The following is a 24434-nucleotide window of genomic DNA, read 5'->3' on the forward strand; positions in this document are numbered from 1 at the left end:
GGCTGTGTTAAATGAGTATGAGAGACGACTGATTTGTCAATTCTTTCCTACCCCAGTTTTCTTTTTAGACGAAGTCGCTTAGAATATCGTTGCTTTACTTGACCTGACTTCCAAATTCCTAGAACAATCCTTTCAGCTGTTGCTGTTAACACAGAACAAATCCTGAAAGAAGTTGAGCTGTGGAAGAATGTATTTGTAGAAAGTTTGCAGGGGGAGTTTGGTGAAGTGCGAGGAAGAATCCTATGCTTGTGCCATTTGAAGGGATCTTTCTTTTCTTCTTTTTTTTTTTTCACCAAAACTAGCCATATGAGGAGAAAACCCACTGCGGTTACCTCCTAAAGTGGATTTAAAAGAGGGGCTGAAAGAGAATGCTGGTCTTGTCTCGTGTGGCTTGGGGAAAGGGCAGGCCAATTGACGCGAGAACCCAAAAACTACCACTTACCATCTAAGCATATCCCCCGCGTTGTGGCTTCTCTTGTCATTTTGCCACTATCTATTCCGTTTTCCCTAGTGCAGTCGATAACCCAGAAAGTTGCAGGAGAATAAATGCCCAAGCTGTGTCGAGCTTTCTCACTCATCCTCATTAAACTATGGAAAGTAGAACCAATTTTTGAGTTTGAAACAGCGCTGACTATTGGTTGGTATGAAGAACAAGGGTAAGCCGCCCTAACCAAAATGGTCAAACAACATATACTTGAGTCAAGGGCGGACCCACGTTGTGGCAATTGCCCATAACATTTGTTTTGTTTGTGTATTGATACTTTATTCTTTTTTACTGTTTTTACAATGAGTGCTTTTCAAAGTTTGAAGCTTAAAATAAGAGTGTTCGTTAGCTAAAAATCTTGGACTCTACCACTAACTTGAGTGTCTTCATATGTTTTTATTAAATCCTAAGATTATGATGTATGTTGACAAAAGTGGTTTAAAAGTTATCTTATCTTGAGTTCCAACTTGGGATTTGTTAGTTTGAAATCCAAAAAGCTTTTGAAATGTCGTATGTGACAGAATAACTTTCACACGTCGAAATTGTATATTGGCTGCTAATAGGATGCCTAAACTGAGGGCCCAAACCAGTATTGGGCTGACTGGGTCGGCCTGTCCCACTTGATAGCATGAGGTTGTGGTCAGCCTCTCAAGCTTCGGAGGCAAGATTATTTAGACATGTTGGGTCACCAGTTGGGTAGACGGTTTATACACAAAGTGAAAGAATAAAAGAATGATGCTCTTTCTCGTTCCCAAGGAAAAAGGGGTTATGTACTTATTGCAATTGGACACGCAATTTGCCCCAATAATATCTTATCAACTTCTCATCGGAATTTTTTCCCCTTTATATTCTCGTTCCAGCCTTCCTTCTTCGTCGTCGTCATAATTTGTTCTCTTCTGTTTATTCTTGGCTTCAGAGCCAGGCATGGAGATCCATGATCGGTCGCCCTTTCTTCCGGAAGGTTTGGAGTTTGTGCTCTCTCATGAAGGGGAGGTACTTAATCGGGCTTCTTTACCTTCATATCTAAACGAAAATGTTTTCATGTTACTGTGTTGTCTTAGTTAGCTAGGCGATGTCAAGACCACTATTTATCGTTCACGTGAGCATCAGAGGCGGAGCTATATGTGGGCAGATGCGCACACAGCCCTACGATTTTTTTTTTCACATTGGTGGTCTCTAAAAATATGTCTATTCATATATTGTGTGCTCCTCAATTATTTGCTTAATGCCCCTAAATCGTTTTATTATATCTAAGTTTTTTTTTTAAAGTACAGCCCTTCAGCCAAAAAGAAAAATTCTGCCTTCACACTACTATTGAGCATGCTTTACTCTCCTGTCTTTAGATGTAGTTAACTCGACAAGGTCTCTAGACTTGGGTTTATAAGTTGCCTCTTGACTTGGTTAATGCCTGGCCAGTGATCGATCCAGTCAAACTCAACCAGGTCCTATGTTTCAGTTCCTCAAATCTGTGGAAGCCGTCTGTTGTGATCTAACATGAAGATGGTTCATGATGGCTGATGAAAATGAGCTAGGATTGCAGGGACCTGGACCGGCCTAAGTTTGATCGCCATGCTTGGCTTGATCTACATCTTATGGCTGGTGATCTCGTTAGCTGAAACATAGAAGGCTTGAGTTTCGTGTATTTCTTTTTCTGTCAACCTGAGAACAGGCAGATCCTTATCAGATTATGCCAATAGACTTGCCTTCTGTGTCAACGGAGGCTCTTGGGAGTTCATTGGAGTTTACCAAAGCCAGAGAGCTGAAAAGTGAAAAGCCATCTCTTATCTCTAACGTAGGCCGCTCGAGAAGTCTTCAAAGATGTCTGGTTCAACTAAAATTTTCGGATAGAATCCGTTGCCTTAGGAATGAACTTGAATAATAGTGTCTTCTTTTCTATGCTATGCTACACAAATGCATTCATGAGCTCGTCTGTAACTTGTAGTGGACAAATCCTTGGTAAACTTGGGTTTGGTAAGACTGGATATTCTGTTAGTTCTTTCTGAGACCATGTTGCAGCAATCTACACAAACAGATACACACAAGCACGCACAAGAACTGTGCGAAAAGCGCAACAGTGAGTGTGAATGAAATTTCACAGTGTGTGTTCTTTGTGCATATTAGTTAAATCTCAAATAGGTCTGGGAGCATATACAATATCTCCAATAGTGAGAATCGTTCTCCCCATCGAGTTCCTTGTCACGCAAGTCGCAACTATCAAAAGGTCTTCACAAGAGGTATTTCATTTGTATTCTAATGGAGAAAACCTTACATACTACAACTACAAATGATAATCCTAAAAATAACGCGTCGAGTTATATCCTTCAATAACATCACCTGCAATACAAGTCATTGGTGTTGGGAAAAGCGGCCTCAGGATGTTGCAGGGATTTTTTTTCCAAATTGATTCCTCTATTTGTTACTGTAAGATGGAAAAGCACCGTATGCTTCTGTCGGAGAAAAGCTTTTCCACTCTTTTCAATTGACAAGTGGATTTTAGGCAGAACGCTGCAGTGAGGAGGCTCAATCCATCTTACTGTTAAATGAACCAGTCAGTCAATAATAGAAACAGACAATTTTACGAATAAGATTGAATTTAATTAAACCAATATGCTCTAATATTCATTAGTGTGGAAGAAACAATGTGCTTGCTGAAAATTTTGTGCGTATGTTTTATATCTTCTCAAATTGAATGTTCCTAGTTGGAAACAGGTTTCTGTTTCATCAATTGTCCAACATACAGTGTGCCTCTTCTTCTCAGCCCATTGGTGCAGGCCTTGTAGGAATTTCACACCTCAACTAATACAAGCCTACGACGAACTCAAACAGAGGGGAGATTATCTAGAAGTGATATTCATTTCTTTCGACAAAGATGAAGCTTGCTTCTTGGAACATTACAAGGCCATGCCATGGCTGGCTCTGCCATTTGATGAGGGCCTTCGCAGGCGGATATGCTCTCAGTATAAGGTTGACCATATACCAGCACTGATTCCACTGGACTGCAACGTGAAGGCCATTGTAGCTGATGCAGTGCAACTGATTGAAGATTATGGTGTCGATGCCTTCCCATTCACAGTTGAGAGAAGAGAGAAACTAAAGGCAATTGATGAGGAAAGAAAGGGGTGCACATTACAGGCCTTGCTCGTCTCAGATAGAGTGAATCACCTTTACAGCAATAATGGTATTCAGGTACTAAACCAAACCGGGCATGGCCTATGTACTTCATTAGTTTTCTTTTCCAACAAAGTTATATGGGTATTTCAGTAAGGTCCACGTACCTTTATCACCCTACCCATACCTAAACTACGCACTTGGACACACTTAGGTACTTTGTACATCAAAGTTGATCCTAATTACCTAGTGTTACCTGATTTTAAATTTTCTAACTCAATTTTCATTCTGTTGTCTAGAGTCATTCTTCATTGACATATAATGATTTTATTTATATCACTTGTTTATTTAAACATTGCTTTCATTTTCATTGTCTTATGCTTACTTTGCATATATACCTATATATATATATCCTGTTGTATCCACATATCTACATTTTCTAAAGTTACTGTATGTCCGTACCTGTACCCGAATTGTACCCATACCCATGTCACTTTTGGAAGGAAGCCCTATCAAAGTATGCACATGAAATCCTAAAACATGATCAACCAATTGCTGGTGTTCAAAGCTATGACTTTCAGCTGACATCTGTCTCTTCAGGTTCCTCTTTCCAATCTCACAGGCAGAACAACCGGCTTATATTTTGCTGCAAATTGGAGTCCACCTTGCAAATATTTCACTTCCCAACTTGTTAGAGTGTATGATGATCTCAAGGTGACAAATGGTGATGAATTTGAGGTAGTTTTGGTGTCAAGTGACAGGGATCAGTGTGCTTTTAATCAATGCAAGAGCACCATGCCATGGCTTGCCATTCCATTCAACAGCAAATCCAGGCATGAGCTCTTTAGGATCTTCAATATCAAGGCAATTCCTGCATTGGTCTTCATTGGCCCAAAAGGGGAACCATACGGCACTGATGGGCGGGAGATGATCACATGCCATGGAGCCAATGCGTTCCCATTCACAGAGGAGAGGGCCGTAGAGTTGGGTGCTGCTGTGGAAAGGGAAAAGGAGGGACTAGCTGATCAAGTTAAGGACCAAAAACACAAGCATCTGCTGAAGCTTGACATGAGAAAGGCCTTCATCTGCAATGGGTGTCGAAAGGAAGGAAGGTTCTGGTCATTCTGCTGTAGAATATGTAATTTTGACCTTCATCCGGATTGTGTCATGGAAGAGAACGAGACGAAGATCAAAAAAGAAGGAAGAAATGAGATATGCATACCTGCAACTAAATCAGGAATTCAGGAATTCCACTTCACAACTACTACCTTCAGAGCAATATCTAACCAATCCTCCTGAACCCCAGGTATAAGCCACAATATCACTAATTTGTTAGATGGATAGTAGCTAAAATATTGATATAGTTCTCAAATCTCCTTAATTTCAAATTTCGTTTTTGACATGGGGCTACATGTGGAGCCTACACTCACGGTCTCAAAGTGCCAGCCAGTCTGTGTCAAATAGCCAATATTCCTTTACTGTATATTAACCCCTTCTGCTGTCTTGTTTGTTCTTTCAGGTTCCCAGTTTAGGATTCAATCATAATATGCGATCCAACACTTAGGCAGATGTTTTCTTCCTGCTTTATATTATGATGGGCACACCATATATGTCTCACTTGACAGCAAATTGCTTGTCATTGCACATATTCTGTAATAATCCACACGAATTAGTCTACAGTTTAAATCCAAAATAATTTTCAAAATGAACTCTTCAAAAACAATTTAAGCAAATATCTAAATTGATCTTAAAAACACATTTCAGATAATGTCTTGAAAACCATTTTCCAATTTCTTACTTTAGGCCTAATGATGAAGACTTAGATCTGGAGGCACCAAACCAATCGTCATTTTCCAGAGTCCCTTTCAAATTGCTTACTTTCAAGCCCAATATTAATAATTCACCGAAATGACCATTTGAATGAATTTACATTTCCAAATAGGCCATGCCATGCGCATTTCATTCTCCCATTTAGATTTTAGTATAATAATTTAATATCTTGTTTTCACAAGAGGGAAATTGTAAATTACATCTAAAAGAACAAGGTCTAAATGACAAGTCCCATCACGGTCGTTACTTGTTTTAACACATGGCTTCAAATTTTCCTCCAAGACAATTGAATATGGAACTTGCATTTATTTTAAACGACAGTTCCGAAAAGGTTTCAGAACTTCACTTTATGAAAAGAAGTTTGTAAGCGGCCTCCATTTTGAAAATGTAAGACTTGAGTAGCAGAACTCATCCTCTTCAATATAAGGTTTGGCCACATGCAGTGCCCTTACTAGGGGTAACCAAACTAAAGTCTAAAGCTAATGTTGATATATTCAATATGTATTATGGTATTCGTTTCGTCCAAAAGAGTGTGGGTACTTGATCAATTTGTCCAAATAAGTTGATGAAATACATTCAACATAAATCTAACATGTATACCGGTTTTCCAAACATATTGTTTTTACCTTTGCTGGAAGTGAGTCTATCAAAAATCTCTTGACACATCATGTCTTTTTAATAAGTAGATAGGCATGTTCATTTGCTTCTCTCAACTTACGCTTCTAGATCGTAAATGAACTAAAAAAAAAATACATTTTTAGTTCAAGGAGATGTCCCCTTTGACAGGTCTTGACAGTTTGACCAGAATGGACCTTAAATTTGGACATCCTTAGCTAACTATGACATGGCTCATATGAGACAAGGCCCATTCTTGCCAAGAAATACGCAATGCTGTGTGTGGATCAGGCTTTAGAAAATGTTGGACTTCAGGAAACACATGGTACCATAAAAATTAATTACTAGTTTAAACTTAGCAAGAGGTTTTAACCAAACCCTGTGAAGACACATTAAATCCGTATCATGACATGATTCTATCTTCAAGCGATTGATTAAGGATGCACAATTCAAATTAAAAATTAACAAGCAAACACCGAAAGGAGACCTGTAGTTCTGGAAAAAAGATAATGCGGTGATTTTCAGGGCAATAATGCATCACTTCTCCTCAGCCTAGCGTGAGCACACTTTGGCAGAAAATCTCAAGCTTGAGTGCTCCTAAGGTCCCCTAGGACTTCTAAAGGGAAGATAACTTGGACAAATAAGGCATCTAAGGCTCCCTCAACTCTGATCAAATGCAAATGCCAAGGAGGCTTGTGTAGAAAAAATCCCAAGAAAGGCAAACCAGTTGGTGGCAATTAGATCCCTGGTTGTGACTACTTAGATTCTTCCATAAAATGAATCACCACTATTATACCTGATTTGCGGATACTTGGGACGAACACAGCGTCATAATCTAACATTTTCACAAAAAAAATGCGCTGTAGCAGCAGCACTTCCTAACGTGCATAGCTTCGTTGTTCCCCAAAGACAATACATAATAGGCAGAAAAAGGTCATGTTTTTTACTAGCGCTAGTTTATATTAACATGCCAGTTCATGGCTTCGCCAAGTGCTTGATGTACATCTAGACAATCATTCTAGCACATTCTCTCGAGAAATCACCCATCTAAATGAACTATAACGATTTTATTTGCTTGTCTCAAAGGATATATGCCCGACTCATCTACGCAAACTCAAGGACGCAATTTGTCTCAAAGACATGTTCTAAACATTCAAGATCCTGGATAAATTGGGATGTTTCCACAGCCAAATTACAACATAACTGAATTTGAAACTTGCACATCTAAATTAAGCCAACCTCCCAAGCATTACTACACTATAAGTGAACATTCCAGTTTACATCCTCAAAATTCCATTACTCATAACAGTACACACTCGGGAAGTAGAATGCCAGAGGCAAAATAGCTTATATTAACAAGTTAACCAAACAATTACTCATAACAGTACACACTCGGGAAGTAGAATGCCAGAGGCAATCGATAGGTATAATGAACGCTAGCAAATATTATATTTATTTACTGAAGAGGAGAAGTGCATTAGGCAGAAGCAACACTTACACAGACCGCTTAAGCAAAAACATATAAATACAACACAGTAAAAGAATGAATAATTAACCAAATAATTGCATCATTACAGACAAATAATAGATCTAAAATCCTCTTCTTCTCTGCCGTCCAGCCATTGGAGATCCAACTGGCTGCACCACTCGTGGGAATCTCTTGGGGAGGCCACTGGAGCTTTGAAGGAGGAATATGCTGCTTTCACATTTTCTGGCACCGAATCTAGAGGCAGAGAAGAAGACTCCATAAAGCAGGCAATGTTTAAGCGGGTCCTTTCGAGCTCACACGCAAGCAGTTCTGAACTATATTGTTGTGCCAAAGCCTGATGGAAGAAATGTAGTTATATCATGAACAAAGATAGCAATGACAAACATAATGAGTTCCTGAATCTTATTCTCGAAAAACTTTACAAAATAAAATTTTAGTTGTGCATTTGTCCCTCAGACATGCACGGATGTGTAAAATGTGCCTACACTGTTGGACCAAACTTTTTTTTTTTCGGAGTAACTATAGATGTATTTATTAAATGGTTAAAACATAAATGATACGTCCAACACCATACTTTATCTTTTGGATTATTTATTCAGCTTGACAAAGTATAGTTCTTCATCACTAATACACAAACACGAGAGAGAGAGAGAGAGAGAGAGAGAGAGAGAGAGAGAGAGGAATGCAAGTAAAACAAGTTTAACACATCCGTCTATTTATGTTACAGTCATGAAACACGAGATCTTTATAGGATACTCACAATCAGGTCATCTGGGGACATGGCCGCTCCATGTTGCTTGTCTTCCATAAGTGTGTCTTCACCACGTGTTGGCCGACGACCATGCATTGGTGTCTCTAAAGACTCATTCACGCTTTCTGATGCTTTCTCAAGCAGTAGATCATGTAAAGATTTTAAAGCTTCCCGTGCTTCAGAAGTGATATAAGCATGCAGTATAGTTTCAAAGTATTCAAACTGCAAATTCATAAATGTGGAGAAGCGTGAACCATAAGTTAATGATGTCAAGAGCTCTTCACTTGAAAACTAGCGATGTTATAATTGCTCCTCTATGAACTGCTAGATTTTTAAATAAAATGGACATAAGTAAAATATCAAGTGAACCTAAGTCAGTCTTAGAGTGGAAGGTACAACAGAAAAAATGCCTAGGTGGTCAACATATTTCTAAAAATAAATAAAGGAAAGGAAAAATAACAAACGAAAGAAAGCTACACTCATTGCATGGATTCTCCATATTGCGTAGAAGCAAGTTTCTTCGAAATGATCCAGAATAAGGCAACAAAGAGTTTTATTGTTTACTACCATGTAAAAACGCAAACGCACAACCATCAGTCAACTAAATTATGATCTACCTGCACCATACTATACAGCAATCATTCATCGGTTCTGGCAGCAAAAACTCACAGAAATACAGATCTAAAAGTACCATCACATACTGTATCCATTATCCATTCATTTTTATTTGTCATCATCATTCATCAGGTACAGGGAAAATGAAAGGTATGGCAAGGTATGGCATAAAGTCCATATCATCCCCACAGCATTTTCAAGGCTAAAAGTATCTCTGCATGGTCAAAAAGGAATAAAAACGAGCAACAGAGAGATACTAGCTAAACTGTTTACAATTCACAAGTATCACAAAAAAAGTGAACTATGAAGAAATTCCTACACCAACTAGTGGCTTAAAAAGATTTGAGTTCCTTTCAGAACAAATAGTCATGCTGCAATATCCTCAGAGAATCAGAAACAACTTAAATAGAGAAGCAACTAAAAGCAAACCAAATATTCACCTCAAGCATGAGCTGACAGAAGCCATTTGTATCCAATGATTTGAGATCTTTATTCTGGTTTTCATTGAAAAGACCAAGAAGTGTATCAATCAAGCCCTCCACCAAAACACTCAGTGTTTTTTCAAGAAGAGGCTTGGCGCCAGAAAAGACCTGTTACCACAGTTTAAACATGATCAACAGACCAGGATTCATAAGAAGATGATCACTTTGTAAGGAAAGGAAACCAATCGAACAAGAGCAAATGTGGCAAAAGAAAGCCATATTTTAAACAAAAAGCAAGATTGCTGATTCCATTGTATTTCATTATTTTATATTATGTTAATAAAAAGAAAGCTTTTACAATGTTACAATAATTTTCGATATGGATCTTGTCTTTATACCTGATTGATATGGGTTCTGAAATATACCAGTGCAGGTACATATGCACAGTGTAATATATATATATATATATATGAAATCATGATCCACAAAAGACCAAGCAAATTAAATTCATAAGTCATATATCAATCTGTGATAATTAAAGAATAAAAAATGTTTATAATTTCAACCAGATCCAAACCATGAAGGATGCAGTTTGCTACAAGTACCTGTACAATGACCTGACCAAAATTGACCTAAGTGCATAGTCTGATGGATCACGTAAAAAGATAAATATTCAGATCTACAATATATATATATATATATATATATCTTAACATATGTATTTTGGACCGTATTGATGCATACATTTTATTCTCTTTCAGGTAAACATTTTCTTTCTTTGTCTGTATTTCCTATCCTTTTATGTAATAAGTGTAATGCCTAACAAGCATTACAATCATTGGCTATGCTAGCTGTTGAGAGTGTCATTACTGTTTACAAGGATTTCCTTCATTTTGTACAGCTCCAGTTAAGGCAATTTAGTTTCAAGCAGAACTGAGGAGAATGGAATAGAAACCGAAGGGCAATGCCCAAATAGAAAAATTATGAGTCAAATAGAAAAATTATGAGTGATGAGGATGATTTGCAGGCCTCTTAAAATATAATAGGCTAATGTTGTTCTAGGGTTTTTATGAACAAAGTTTCTCAGGCATTAATAGACAAATTTGTTTGTTTGTTTAGGAAATTGAACAAATAATTAGGTTTCCTTTTTATACTATTCTTCCTGCAAAAACATTGATAAAAAATAACACCAGTTAATAATAGGTACAAAGCTATGTGACATGGACTCAGCATTTTGGGACCCACACCCATGTTGTCTCAATGGGGTGCAGGTTCTGCGCTAGATGCAGTCACCACTTGTCCAGTGCAGCCAGCCTCACTGCCGTTTCATCTAAAATGGCACACATGCAGTCAAACTGAAACAAGGACTAACTTGTCAACATTTCAGTTTTTTTTTTAAATAATAATAAATTTGTGTTTTTCTACCTTGTTAACTTTCTTGTGTTCAGGAGGTTTTCCCCTCTTCATTCTTGTTTGCTTCACACACACACCCACCACCCCCAACTCTGCAAAATAAGTACCCAAAAAGAAAAAAAAAAATCTCCCCCTGCAAGTCGACCCCTCGATCTTGTTTTCCCCCTCTATTAAACTCTCTCGCTTTTGGTTTTTGCCCTCCCCACTTCCTCTCACTCGTTTTTCCTCTCCCCACTTCCTCCCACTCATTTTATTGTTAACAGTCGATGAGTATATGCCTTTCATTGAGAAAACTTTCAGTTTTATTATTAGTTTTAATACTTAATATTGCACTTTATTAGGTGTTTCTTATCTGGTACAGCATGATGTGCCTAGTCACGACTATGCTCTAGCTCAACTCAAGGCCTACGCTGCGCCTAGTGGTTTTGACAGCATATTGTGCACCATGAAGCCTGCCCTTAGGAATGAAATATGATTCCTCTATTCAGCTTTCACATGATGTACTAGAAAGGAACAAGAACAATATCAAACCTCTGCATGGACTGAAATGAGAGTATGAAGCAGCTCCACAGCTGCATCTCGTAGACCCTGCAAGATGTGACAGCAAAAGCACAAAATGTCAGACAAAGTGTTGCATTTTCACAAGCACAAGCCTGTCTCTCTGCACACCCCATAAGAATTCAAAGGCTTGTAGAAATTTATTATTAGTGAGAAGTACTTTGACTGATGGTGCAGCTCCCCATTGAATTCCACCATCTAAAAGGTAAGCAGTTGCAGCATCTCTGATCAAGTTTGCCTGACAAAAACGAGACCACATTCTCTCAAATCCAAGGAACACAACACCTACTTACACAAAAAATTCACAATATAAAAGATAAAAAAATGAACAATGAGATGGACCACAAACAAATTAAGTTAAGGTCATTTGAAATCATAGCCAACACAAAGCAGATCAAATAATGAAAAGAGTCTGAAAAAACCAGGCTGGAGAGTGGTAGACAAGCGACCAGCAGTCACAAATTATGATTGATTTAGTAAAAATACTGTCAGTCTGTCACTATTCTGCTTGAAACAAAATGCACATATACAAAATTATAGTCTTTATGGACAGGTCAACAACAGAAATCTTCTCAATGAGTCTCCTCAAAGGATGGGATCAAGACCATGCAACATTTTTCTGTCATAAATATCTCTGATTGTCTGAATAGGATTATATTCCTCAGATAAATGGCTGCCTATCTCAACATTTCAAGTGAGGTTCATTAAATGAGACCTCGCCACAACTCTGGCATCACAGTCTCATGGTATCATCACCACAACTAACTGCATAGCATTAAACATTGGAACACTCAACCTTAATGCTACTTTACTTTGCTTTATAAACTGTAGAGGAATTTCCATCAAGGAGTAGCATTTTTACTATAATCATAAAAAAATGGGCTGTACATTTCTGGTTTCCTGGATACAAGCGTTATATTTGTTGGCAGCTGCAAAAAAGGGCCTCAAATCAACACGTAATTCTGAAAACGTGAAAATTCTCTATGCTTTTTGACATTTTTTTCAAAATTCAAAAGCAGTTTTCTACACACCACATGATATGAGGCTACATCATAAGATACATATGTTGACTATTAAGTTTTGCAATATAATACACCCTTGCATGTAGATCCAGAAAGTCGCTATACCATTATTGCACCATATTGTATGACATAGTTTGATATCTCCTGCATCATATGCTACACGGTTGATGGATAAGGGGAGGGGGTTCGAGCCCCAATTTTTCCTTTTCGGCCTCCTTATCTAGCTCCCACACAATCTTAGGAGTTGCATGACAGGAAGCTCTTGGCACGTTAAGGGAGAAAATGCCGATTTTAAACTAGAATTGCACATGGAAGATCGATTTCAATTGAAGGGTTTCCGATTTCTTCTATGAAAAGTATAAAATCCCTGACTTTGCTGTAGAATTCCATTGGCTTATGAAGACATGGCTTCAAATGACCCCGCATGGAGATGATGCACAAGTAAGGAAAACAATTAGTTGAAAACTATTTGCAACTTTTGTAAAAAAGATTTATCAACAGAGATCTCTCTACTAAGACACCACTTAACCGGGATGCATGAGAATGTAGCTCTAGCCCCGCTTGTAAAGAAACAGAGCTGCCAGCACAGTACATGTACATTATAAATGTTTTAAAAGCTAATAGGTTGGAAAAATAAATGGAAGATTCAGAAGTGGGGTATGGTGAGCCCTGGGAAGTAGAGGATGAAGATGTTCCTGAGCTTCATGCTTCTGATTTTGCTGATCCTAGTCTAAGACTACAGGTGGCTGGTTCGAAGGCATCAGGGAAAGGGTTCATGTATGCAAGACGCAGTTCTAGTAGAAAGAGAAGAAATGCATGATGGCAAACCTCGACCCTAATCAAAGAACAACAGAAAGTTGCCTAGTCAGGAAATGAATGCTGCTGCCGAGTTAAGGGGTTTTAGCCAAGGCCTGTTTCCCAAACACTTGGCTCAGCCAACATTCTCAACCTAGATCCCTTTGATAGATATGCATATGCTGGCCAAATTCCACCTAATTCGCATGAGTAGATCTTGAACAGTGGCCTTGGGAACAGGACTGACTATTGTGCCTCCATCACACACTGCTGGGAAAGCTTACAAAAGGCTACTGGCCATTTTGTCGTGTGACTCACATGAAAAAATTCTAATTACTCCAAGTTGCCAGTGACTTGGCATTGGCCCTCTCGGCAATAAGAGCTCCATTGCATGCTGGAGTTGCCCATTGAGGACCTACTTTGCAAGGCTCAACTGGCCCTACCCCCATTGAGATTGGAGACAAATATGTGATGGTCGCAGGCTATCTTGGCCAGGCCTGTTATAACAACCCCCAAACTCACGGATTCAACCTTAATCCTATAGTGCCTTGCCAAGCAGTTCTTCAAGCTTGACTAGCACCACCGCTTGCAATTTTGATAGTTGATACTGAGAAATGGTCCACCTTAACAGTCATAGGTAGTAGTACTTCGGTATTAGAGATCTCTGGCAAGCCTTCAAAAGGTCCTTCAATGTCAACCGACTTAAGCAAAGCCCACCCTCCTTACTGAAATAAACCTTGCAGTTAATGTTTGTTTGAGCAAGCAAAAATAATACTCTCTTGAAGGAAAGAGACGAATTTTCTCTTCAGCTGAATAATCCTTATAGCGGTTGCATCATCAAGGCATCTCCAAGCTCCAAAAGCTGCATAGAATGGTCAGGTTCAGTCCTGAAGCCTAGGAATGCTTGTGAAATACTTCCAACCTGCTCCTTCTTGGTCTGTAGACTTATAGTGATTTTCAGGAAAAAATGGGTCACTGCTGCCAAGCTGTCTTGATCTCCTAATCCTTATGTTAATAAAGTTGCTAGGCGCCATTCTATGTCACAGATGTACTGCTTTTATGGAGCAGTACCTGCATATGGTTACGAGACTTACATCCTAGATACAGTCAAAACCATACCGAGTATAGTCTTCAATTAACATCTAAGCAAACACTAACCTGTACGAGATCTAAATTCTTAAGAACGCTTGAATGATATAACATTGGATGCAAGCCTAGACAATGTAACACTTATACACCAAAATGTAACACACACACTTTGCCACAACCACACCAAAGTTTTTTTTTGAAATTCTCACACCCACAAATTCACTCACACCTTGTGTAACATAAGTCACATATAATACATAATTGCTTAGTGCAACTTGAATGTTAATGCAAAGCTAGGATTCAAAGATGTTAACGAGTGTGTATCTGGATCGGTCGTGGGTCCAGATCCGACCCATCCATCTCTTAAGTGTGGTGACTTTTGTCACTTCAGAGGGGTGTTTTAACCCTAATTTGATTTTTTAATGAAATTAGGAGAGTGAAAGAGCCGCTGCTAGTGAGCGCTGTTCTTCCACCTCTGTTGTGGTTTTTTCCCTTTTTTCTTAGGGATTTTTCACATTAAATCAGTGTGTTTCTCTTCTTTTCTTCGGTATTCATATTTCCAGATGGTATCAAAGCATTTTTTTGGATCGAGGAAGATTTTTCTTGGTGAGCCGTCGCCTGGGTGCACTACCACTGGAGCCGTCACCTGAGTGCGCCATCGCTGGAGCCATCAGCTTGAATCAAAGCCTCTTGTTGCTGGAAAAGGTTGAGGACTGCTGCCTCTGGTGGAAGATAGCCTGCCGATCACAGGAAATCCGTGAATATCACTGGAAAAAAAAATGAGGATTGCTAGCTGCACGGCAGAACGGTAGCAGCAGTGAGGGCTTCGACTGTGTGCAGTTCTATGCTGCAGACTAGAGCAGGTCCTTTTGTGTCGCTGGAAGTGGTGTCATCTTCTGTGCACAGGTGTGGTGCGCAGACTGGAGCAGGTTCTCTTACGTCGCCTGGTTTTTGTGCGTCGTGATTCCCATTACGCCTGATGGCTGCTGAGAAGAAGGGGATAGCTCCACTCAAAAGATGGATTGTATGTCGCAGAAACCAAATCATCTACCTGTCCAAGTCACGACGCGACACTTAACCAAGGACAATTTCCTTTGCTGGCCTGCAGCCATTACAATGGGAATTGTTGGTTGTGGCCGGATTTTCTACATAAATGGGAAGAAAAAACAGCATGTTGAAACTGATCCCTACTGGGAAACGTGGTATATTGAAGACAACCAGGTCAAAACCTAAGTCACATGGTACTTCAATAAGGTCCATGTACCCGTGTCGCCGTACCCGTACCCAAAATGGGTACTTTGACACTTGGGTACCTATAGATCCAAACTGCTTAACTTTGATTTAATTTTTTCCACCTTACTTTTTATTCTATTTTTTGGATGTGAAAATTTGATTGATATTCATATTTAACTAGGGGGTTGCTTGGTTTTTGATACATATTTTCTAAGTATTTCTTATTGTTTATATATATATATATGGCCGTACCCCCGCACCCAAGTTTTTTGAAAATGGTCAGTACTCGCACCAGCACTCGTACCCGTACCTATGTGACATAGGTCAAAACCTAGATTGTTAACTTTGTTTCTACTGAAATTCAATCATTGATTTTTCGGAAAAGGACTGCCTACGATATGTGGGTTGTCCTTGAACAAATGTAAGGGCAGAAAAAGAAAGATGTCTATGTCTACCTACTGACATATAAGCTCTTCGGCAGGAAGATAAGACTGTAGCTGAATTTTGTGCTTCTCTCAAGTCGAAATGGGAAGAGTTGGATTATTACATCGAAGATATGTGGGAGTGTGCATATGACCAGAAACTGTTTTGGTAAAAAGAATGGAAAAGTCGCATTTTTTGTGTTCCTTTGGGGCCCATTTGATGGCTGGAAATATGGAAATGGAAAGAAGTTTCCAGAAATAAATTTCTGGAATTGGTGAATGGGAAATAAAATTCCATATTTCCAAAACCACGTTGTGTTTGTTAACTTGGAATTATTTTTCTGGAAACAAATTTCTTGGTTTGATGGCGAAAAGTTAGAATCGGTGGAAATGGTGGGTTGCAGTGGAAAAAGGGAGCGAGGGAGGAAGAAGGGAGGCAGAGAAAAAAGGGAAGGAGGAAAGAGGAAAAAGGAAGCGAGAGAGGAAGAACTGAGGCGGAGGAAGAAAGAAAGGAGGGAGGAAGAAGACATGATGTATGACGATTTAGGCTCTCTACCAACTCATCGACCTCCCCTCACCAGAAAGCCGACGAGACTAATCCATTTGCTCAGACATGGCGGCAAGGTAACACTTATTCATTTTCTTCTTCTCCCCTTCGTTATCTTCACGGAAGAAAGATAGGAGTGGTAAAATCAACACCCCATTATGCCAAATCTGACTTTTCGTGCCTACATTAGAAGAAAGAAGAAGGTGGGTCGTTTGCCTTCTGTGATTATCTGAAGAGGAAGAGAATCGATTTGGGTACCTTTTGGAGTCGACTGAATCGCTGATTAGTCCTCTTGGTGTTGTGTTTTCGCGTTCATTCGTCAGTTTCTTCACTTCGTTGTGGCGTTTGTGCTAGGCCATGTTGCGGAAAATGGACTCTGGAGGAGGGAACACCGGCAACTCGGGAGGGCAGCTCTTGAAGGAACTCGAAGCCCTGAGGAAGGCTCTCTACCGCAACGGAAACCCCAATCCCTCCCCTCGTTCCATCTCTGCAGGGAAGTCCCACTTGAAATCCTCTCGATCCGGCGTCGATTTATCGGCTTCGAAGGTGAGGATGCCCTCAGAGAAGGAGAATCCCCTGTCGTCAGCGGGTACCAAGGGCGCCGAAACGGCCATTTGCCCGCCGGAGAAGAAGAGTTTGTGGAATTGGAAGCCTCTCCGTGCCCTAGCCCACGTCCGAAAACGACGGTTTATTTGCTCGTTCTCGGTTCACGTCCTTTCAGTTGAGGGCCTCTCTCCTGGCTTCAATGGGAAAAGCCTCTGCGTGAGTTGGAAGCGAGGGCTTGAGAGAGACAACGAGCTGCGAGAGAGACGACCAGGGGAGGCGGCAGCGGCAGGAGGGAGGAAGGCGACGCAAGCTTGCCCTAACAGGCAAAAAAAAAAACGGAAATATGTTTCCACCCCTCCACTGGAAACATTTTTCCAGAAAGATTTTGCCAATTCCACTTTAACGGTCTCAAAAAAAATTCGGCGTTTGATGAAATCGGAAATTTTTTAAAATTTTGAATTTTTTTCCTTCTGCTACAGGATTTTTCCAGGCCATCAAACGGTCCCTTGAGGCTTGAAAGATGAATTTGAGGGCATTCAAATTTAAATTCTTACCTCTGGGGAAGTTTCTAAGATTGAGGAAGTCTATTTTAGAGTCGATGTTGATGAGCAAAGGCGACTTGTTATGGTAAGCTAGGATTCCACTGACACCATGCCTAGCATGCAGTCTGCCCTAGTTAGTCGTGGTCTGGGATCGAGCCAGAAAGGCATTTAAAGATGCTCACATTGCAAAAAGAATGGTTATATTGTTGATTTCTGTTGGGATCTCCATCCAGAAAGAAAGAATAATCGCAGCAAGAACCCGGAAGGAAAAAAGGTACCTCCTGAAGTTGTAATACCTCCTGAAGTTGTTGATTACACTGGTGAAAAAAGGAAGGTAACAGCCGATCAGTTTCGTGAACTTCAAAACCTACTTAAGCTGCAATGATGTTCACAAAGATGAGCCTTCTGATGATCTGAAGATCAATCATGCCCTTGCCTCTTTGGTGAATGGGCTGTTGATAGTGGTACTACACACCACATGACTGAAGATCTCGAGGTATTTCAGGAATACCACCTCTCCTCTCGGAAGGACAGAGTCGCTTTAACCAATGGTTCTTCTGTATCTATAGCTGGAAAAAGGAGTTCAGGAATACCACCTCTCCTTTGCGAAGGACAGAGTCGCTTTAACCGATGGTTCTTTTGTATCTATAGCTGGAAAAGGGAGTCGTGTGCTATTAAATAAATATCTAGTTCATACTTCATAATGCTCCACGTCTCTCATCTTCCTTTGGATCTTTTGTCTGTCAGTAAAATCACCACGGAGTTGAACCATAACTTAATATTTTCTGTTGATTGATATGTTTTCCAGGACTTGGTGACAAAGAGGAAGATTGGGATTGGTTTGGCTTTTGATGGGCTGTATCAGATGCCACTAAAGGTTGATTTTGCACTTATGACAGCAATCAGTGAGAAAACGAATAGAGATGATCAGATTCAGCTTGTTTTGAGATGGCATGAGAGACCTGGGCACCTTCCTTTTGTTTTACTTCAACAATTGTTTCTTGATTTGTTTTCTAACATTAGCATGAACTAAGTATCATGTAAAGTCTACCAATTGGCTAAACATGTTTGGGCTTCGCACTCTATTTCTGAAAATTGATCTAATAAAGCTTTTTCCTTAATTCATTTTGATGTGTGGGAACCCTCAGGCATTTCCTCTGGTCATGGCTTTCAATACTTCATTACGTTTATTGATGATTACTCTCGCAGCACTTTTGTCTATTTGTTGAAAGAAGGTAGTGAAGTGGCTCATGTCGTTGAAACCTTTTTTACTTTTGTAGAAACACAATATAATGCTTCTAATCAAATCTTTCGATCTAATAATGCTCGTGAGTATGTCTCTCATTCTTTTGAAACATTCTTTCGAAAAAAGGGAATTGTTCTTTCGAAACATCCTGTAGTTGCACCCCACCTCAAAAAGGGGTTGCTGAGCAAAAGAACCGTCACTTGCTTGATGACACTCGAGCCCTATTACTTCAGTGACATGTGCCCAAGAAGTATTGGGGTGATGTTGTAATCACTAGTGCGTTATGTTATCAACTGTATGCCCAGTCGTGTGTTGAATGGGCAAGCGCATTACTCTACTGACCGGGATCCACTCACTCTTCCCCCTTGTGTGTTTGGTTGTGTATGCTTCATTCATAATCACAGTCCACATGTCAAGAAATTAGATCTTCAGGCCATTAAAGGTATATTCTTGGGTTACTCCCCTACACAGAAAGGGTGTAAAGTGCTTGGATCCCTCCACAGGGCACTGTGATGTGACCAAGGGATGCGGCATTTTTCGAGCATATTTCCAACTTCCAACAAAATCTTCTTCAAGGAGAGATTTTGGGAAGAAAAGAGGAAGAGTATTCTTAGTTGCAAGAATTCAATTTGTTGACTTCCTGAACTATGCTATAAGAGTGAACATATAGAGAAGCTTATGTGACCGAACAATATGCGAGTGAAATTGGACTACAAAGTACTACCGGGCAGTGTGAAGGGCAGCATGATCATTCATTCGGACAGATTTACTCCAGGAGGCACCCTGTTGAAGATGAAAAAAATGAAGACACCAATCTCAATCCTAAGATAACCCCAAATGAGTCAAGTCGAATGTGTGATGAACATGATGAAAATGTCATAAATGACAGGAATATTGAAGAACTTCCTATTGCCTTGAGAAAATAGACCAGGTCATGCACCATGCACCCTATTGGTAATTTTGTGTCTTATTCAAAGCTTAGTAGAGATTACAAATGTTTCATATCTTTTCTTTTTACTTCTATAATTCTATTATTCTCAGGACTGTTGTTGAGGCTCAAGTGAATCCGAAATGGGTTCTTGCCATGCAAGAAAAAATGAAAGCCCTTAACAAGAATAGAACGTGGGAAGTTGTGGATATTCCTGATGCACATCTTGTGGGATCAAAGTGGGTTTATACAATCAAGTATAAACCTGATGGATCCATGGAAAGATACAAGACTCGGCTAGCCGCAAAAGGTTTCAGTCAGAAGTATGGCATAGACTACGTGGAAATGTTTGCCTCAGTTGCAAAGATGAAGACTGTCTGGGTGATTCTTGCTTTAGTAGTTTCAAAGGAGTGGCAGATGTATCAACTTGATGTGAAAAAGCATTTCCTTAATAGTGACTTGGAAGAGGAAGTTTCCATGAGTGCCCCGTGGTTATGAGAGAACAAGAAAGTGCTGCAAACTGAAGAAGGCTTTGTATGGTCTTAAACAATCTCCTTGGGCATGGTTTGAGTGTCTCAGACTTGTGATGAAGAAGCATGGATACCATCAAACCACACACTCTTTGTGAAACAAAGGACAAGGTTGCTCTTCTCTTAGTTTATGTAGATGATATGATAGTTACAGGAGATGATGAAGAACAGGTTACAAGGCTGAAAAAGATGTTAGCTTCAGAGTTTGATGTCAAAGACCTTGAAAAGTTAAGATAGTTCCTTGGTATAGAAATGGCTAGGTCAAGCAATGGCATTGTCCTAACTCAAAGAAAGTACAGTCTTGACCTGTTGAAAGAGATCGGGAAACTCTTGACCTGCTGAAAAAAATACACTCTTGACCGGTATTAAAGATCAAAAGCTGTTTGATAATGAAGCTAAAGGAAAGTATTAGCAATTAATTAGAAAGTTGATTTATCTCACGCTCACTCAACCCGACATCACTTTTGCCGTGAATGTGATAAGTCAATTCATGCATGCTCCTATTGATGCTTATTGGAAGGCTGCTGAAAGGATCTTGTGTTATCTAAAAAAGAATTATGGTAAGGGCCTTCTATATGTGAGACAAGATCAGCTTAACATAGAAGGATATTTTGATGCTGACTGCATTGGCTGCATTGATACGAGGAGGTCTACCACTGGTTATTGTGTCTATTTAGGAGGTAACCTGGTGGTGTGGAAAAGTAAAAGGCAAGATGTTTGTTCCCGTTCGAGTGTTGGGACTAAGTACCGTGCTATAGCTATAAGAGTTTCTAAATTATTGTGGCTAAAAGTGTTGATGGCTGATATCGAGACTAAGATTGATGAACCTATGAAGATGTACTGTGATAATAAGTTTGCATAAATCTTGCCAACAATCCCATGTTACATGATAGGACCATGCACGTGGAGATTGATCGACATTTCATTCATGAGAGAATTGACTCCAAGGAGCTTGTCTAACCATATGTGAAGTAGGATGATCAAGTTGCAAAAGTGTTAATAAAAGTTTTGTTGTCTACTCAGTTTGAGAAGAATGTAAGCAGGTTGGGCATGTTTGACTTGTATTCCCAACTTGAGGGGAGTGTTAACGAGTTTATAGTTGGACGGGTCGTGGGTCCAGACCCGATCTGTCCATCTCTTAAGTGTAGTGACTGTCGTCACTTAAGAGGGGTGTTTTAACCCTCCTGCTAGTGAATGTTGTTCTTCCACCTCTGTCGTGGTTCTTTCCCTCTATTTTTGAGGGGTTTTCCACGTTAAATCTGTGTGTTTCTCTTCCCTTCTTCAATATCCATATTTCTACAAAAGACGAAAAAAAAAAGTAAAATATGGACCAATAAAAAATGGATAGCCAAAGCAAGCACGTACATATAATTGAATAAGCACCAAGTATTTTGTAAAGAATAGAAAACATGCTATAAGAAACTCTCACTACAAACCCCTCAAAACAAGTAATCATATGAAATTCCAGAGAAGACATGCATACATGGACTTAAAAGAACCATGAGACAAAAGGAACATATTATGTGCAAAAACACAAAAAAGAATTATATATGCCAGCATGAAAGAAGAAGAAACATGATAAGTCAATCCTAGCATAGCCAAAGAAATTCTCTCTCCTCTCTAAAGATTTCATTCTCTTGAATCTCAATGTTTAAATGGTTATAACAAGAAACCACAAAATGAGATTTTCTTTACGAAATGGCACATACCTTTGCATATGTATAATAAGCAAGGACCTTCTCCTCTATTGCTGAACATGATAATGTCAGGTCTTTTATGTCACCATCATCTTCATTATCCTTCTCCCTGAACATACCATGCTCATGAGAGGGAAAAAAAGTAGATACATTTGAACTGAAAGGTCTAGCTCAAACTTGTATCAATTCTATATTGCCATTTTGATTTTCATACCCAAGAAAAGATGCACAAATACAAGTCACCAATGCATCAAAACCAATAGTATGTGAAAGCTAACAAAAATATTGTTATGCATTGTTGAAATGCAATTCACATTTGGAAGTCAGCTTGAATATGGCAAACATACAAAGGATCTAGGAACCACACATATGAAAACATAAATGTACAATGCCTTCCACTTTTACATCTAGTCATTCAAACAGACATCTTCTATTTCAATTGAAGCAACTTGAACAACCTTGAGTTCATGAATGTATGAACATAGCAGTCATTGACCCAATGCAGTGCAAAGTCAAAATCAGAATTTACGTCTCCAGTATGGAAAAGTTTTTGGTGTTCTCAATAAAACAATTCTTTAAATGCCTAGCTTAATGGGATCAGTAAACTGAAAGATCTCTGATGTGAACGGTCTGCTACACGAGCATGTCCTTTTGGTACTTTCAAATAAAAAAAAATGCTTACATCTAGATTGATGGGATCAGTAAGATGAAAGATCACTCATGTGAACTGTCTGATGCACAAGCATGCAGCAATAGTGCAAATTCCAGGAACAATTTCAACTTCATAGTTATCTTGACAGCATTATATAATCACACATTACTAGGATGGGAAACCAACTAAGGAACAACACATAAGACTCATTTTAGCTTAATCATCATTGGATGCTTGACATCCTGAAGTCTTGTTCAGATGAACCCTGCACATCCTTTCAATGCATTACAATACCCAAAAATAGGACTTCCACAAGCTCTTGAGAAAAACACAAAAAACTGCACCTTCTCCAATTTAACATGTACATGAAATATGATATTTTTTTTACTGTCCAAACATTAGTTAAACTTCATATTTGTAATGCCAAACAGATACTATGAAGTACCTTGACTGCATCCAGACATGCCTGTACTTCTGATACAGTTCACGAGCAATATGATCTTTGCAATACCCTATGTTACTCAAGACAACCAAAAGTTTTTGATGTGAATCACCAATCACAGCACCTTGCTGAACACCATAAAAATTTTCATCGTACTCAGTGAGGGTCCCATTTTGCAATCTTGAAACATCTTTATTATCTTGAGAAAGTTCACTTCCAATTCTCTCGAGATAACCTGCATGAGTAGCATAAAAAGGGAGGACATGGTATACCTGCTTGTCAAGAAAAGGAATCCCATAATATATCCAAAAAGATGTGGATGAATAAAAAAGTTCACCACCATTAACTGTTTTATGTACCTGCAAACTCTAAGAAAGAACTTAGGAATGACAACCTAATAGTTTCTTGCATTTCTTGAACTTGAAGAAACATGTCATCAGATTTTACCATGTCACCTTGTAGGCTTTGCATCATCCTGCAGAAAAAAGAAAACAGACTACGTCAGTTAAGACAAAAAGCAAGGGATGCAAGAAATCCGATGAAATGCTTGCTCCAAAAATTGAAATATATTGCATCTTGTAAAACAAAAAAGTACTGATGAAGTAGATGAGTTTTGTAAAGTCACATCAACATGACCATGAGTAGAGAGGAAATCTGTACTCAGAAAAAATCTCCAAGCATATATATATCAACCCAGTTTATGCCACACAAAACAAACAGAAGATTTAAAAGACCTGCTTTTCTAAGCAAAAATTTTTGCCAAAAACTCATGGAGCAAGCCTATCTGTTTTTACTATAAGTTCTCTTATATGCAAGTATCTGTTTGGCCTTGTTTGGTGACAAGGCAAAACTTTTACTATCCACCCATTTTTCCTATTTCTATCAAACAGAAGGTTGGCCCTTTATCTCCTCTTTATTGTAGTTATTTCTTATTGAACCACTTGTTTTTATATTGTGCCATTTTCTAATCCTTTCTTTCAAGGTGTATTTTTTCACAAGTAAAACACAGCAAAAGCTTTTCCCAGAAAAAGGTTTTATTAAGCAAAAATTGTGCCTTGTTGCATATTTCAGATTTTTCGAAGGCAATCAACAATTCATTAAGGTCCAAAAAAAGGATAGATAGATCTCAAAACAAGCACATGCATATCAAGATTCATATTATCATACATGATTTCATGCTCACGTGATTCAACAAATATAAAATATATTTTATTAGTCCGTAATGCAACACCATTGCAGTCACAAAATATTTAGTTATCAATCATGCGGCATGGATACCGACAATGGTATCAGTATCAGACAATGGTTAGAAACTGTTAAGACAGCTAGCTTTAAAAAAACTAGACACTTGGACAACACATACATACATGTATACACATATGACAAGCAAATATTTCTAATTATAGCAAAGAATATCGGATTCCTCTCCATAAAAGTTGAAATTTATCTCAATGGGAA

General features: G+C 39.0%; 2 protein-coding genes across 2 annotated transcripts in view; one reads left to right on the forward strand and one right to left on the reverse strand.

Moving 5' to 3' along the window:
* Positions 1 to 1292: 1292 nt before the first annotated feature.
* On the forward strand, positions 1293 to 6591 carry LOC116266955 (probable nucleoredoxin 3). The gene is made up of 4 exons (XM_031648486.2): positions 1293 to 1477; positions 3194 to 3670; positions 4193 to 4898; positions 5112 to 6591. Exons 1-3 carry the CDS (start codon positions 1409 to 1411, stop codon positions 4889 to 4891), a joined length of 1245 nt encoding a protein of 414 aa, XP_031504346.1. The 5' UTR covers positions 1293 to 1408; the 3' UTR covers positions 4892 to 4898; positions 5112 to 6591.
* An 871-nt stretch (positions 6592 to 7462) lies between these two features.
* Positions 7463 to 24434, reverse strand: part of LOC116266954 (exocyst complex component SEC5A-like) — a 35748-nt gene continuing 18776 nt past the window's right edge. The window contains 9 exon segments of the mRNA XM_031648484.2: positions 7463 to 7683; positions 7686 to 7860; positions 8287 to 8499; positions 9333 to 9482; positions 11259 to 11315; positions 11446 to 11523; positions 21895 to 21991; positions 22980 to 23211; positions 23336 to 23451. Of these exon segments, the coding sequence (XP_031504344.1) occupies positions 7628 to 7683; positions 7686 to 7860; positions 8287 to 8499; positions 9333 to 9482; positions 11259 to 11315; positions 11446 to 11523; positions 21895 to 21991; positions 22980 to 23211; positions 23336 to 23451 (1174 nt within the window). The 3' untranslated portion in view covers positions 7463 to 7627.

This window comes from Nymphaea colorata, chromosome 13, assembly GCF_008831285.2.
Source record: "Nymphaea colorata isolate Beijing-Zhang1983 chromosome 13, ASM883128v2, whole genome shotgun sequence".
Classification (NCBI taxonomy): domain Eukaryota; kingdom Viridiplantae; phylum Streptophyta; class Magnoliopsida; order Nymphaeales; family Nymphaeaceae; genus Nymphaea; species Nymphaea colorata.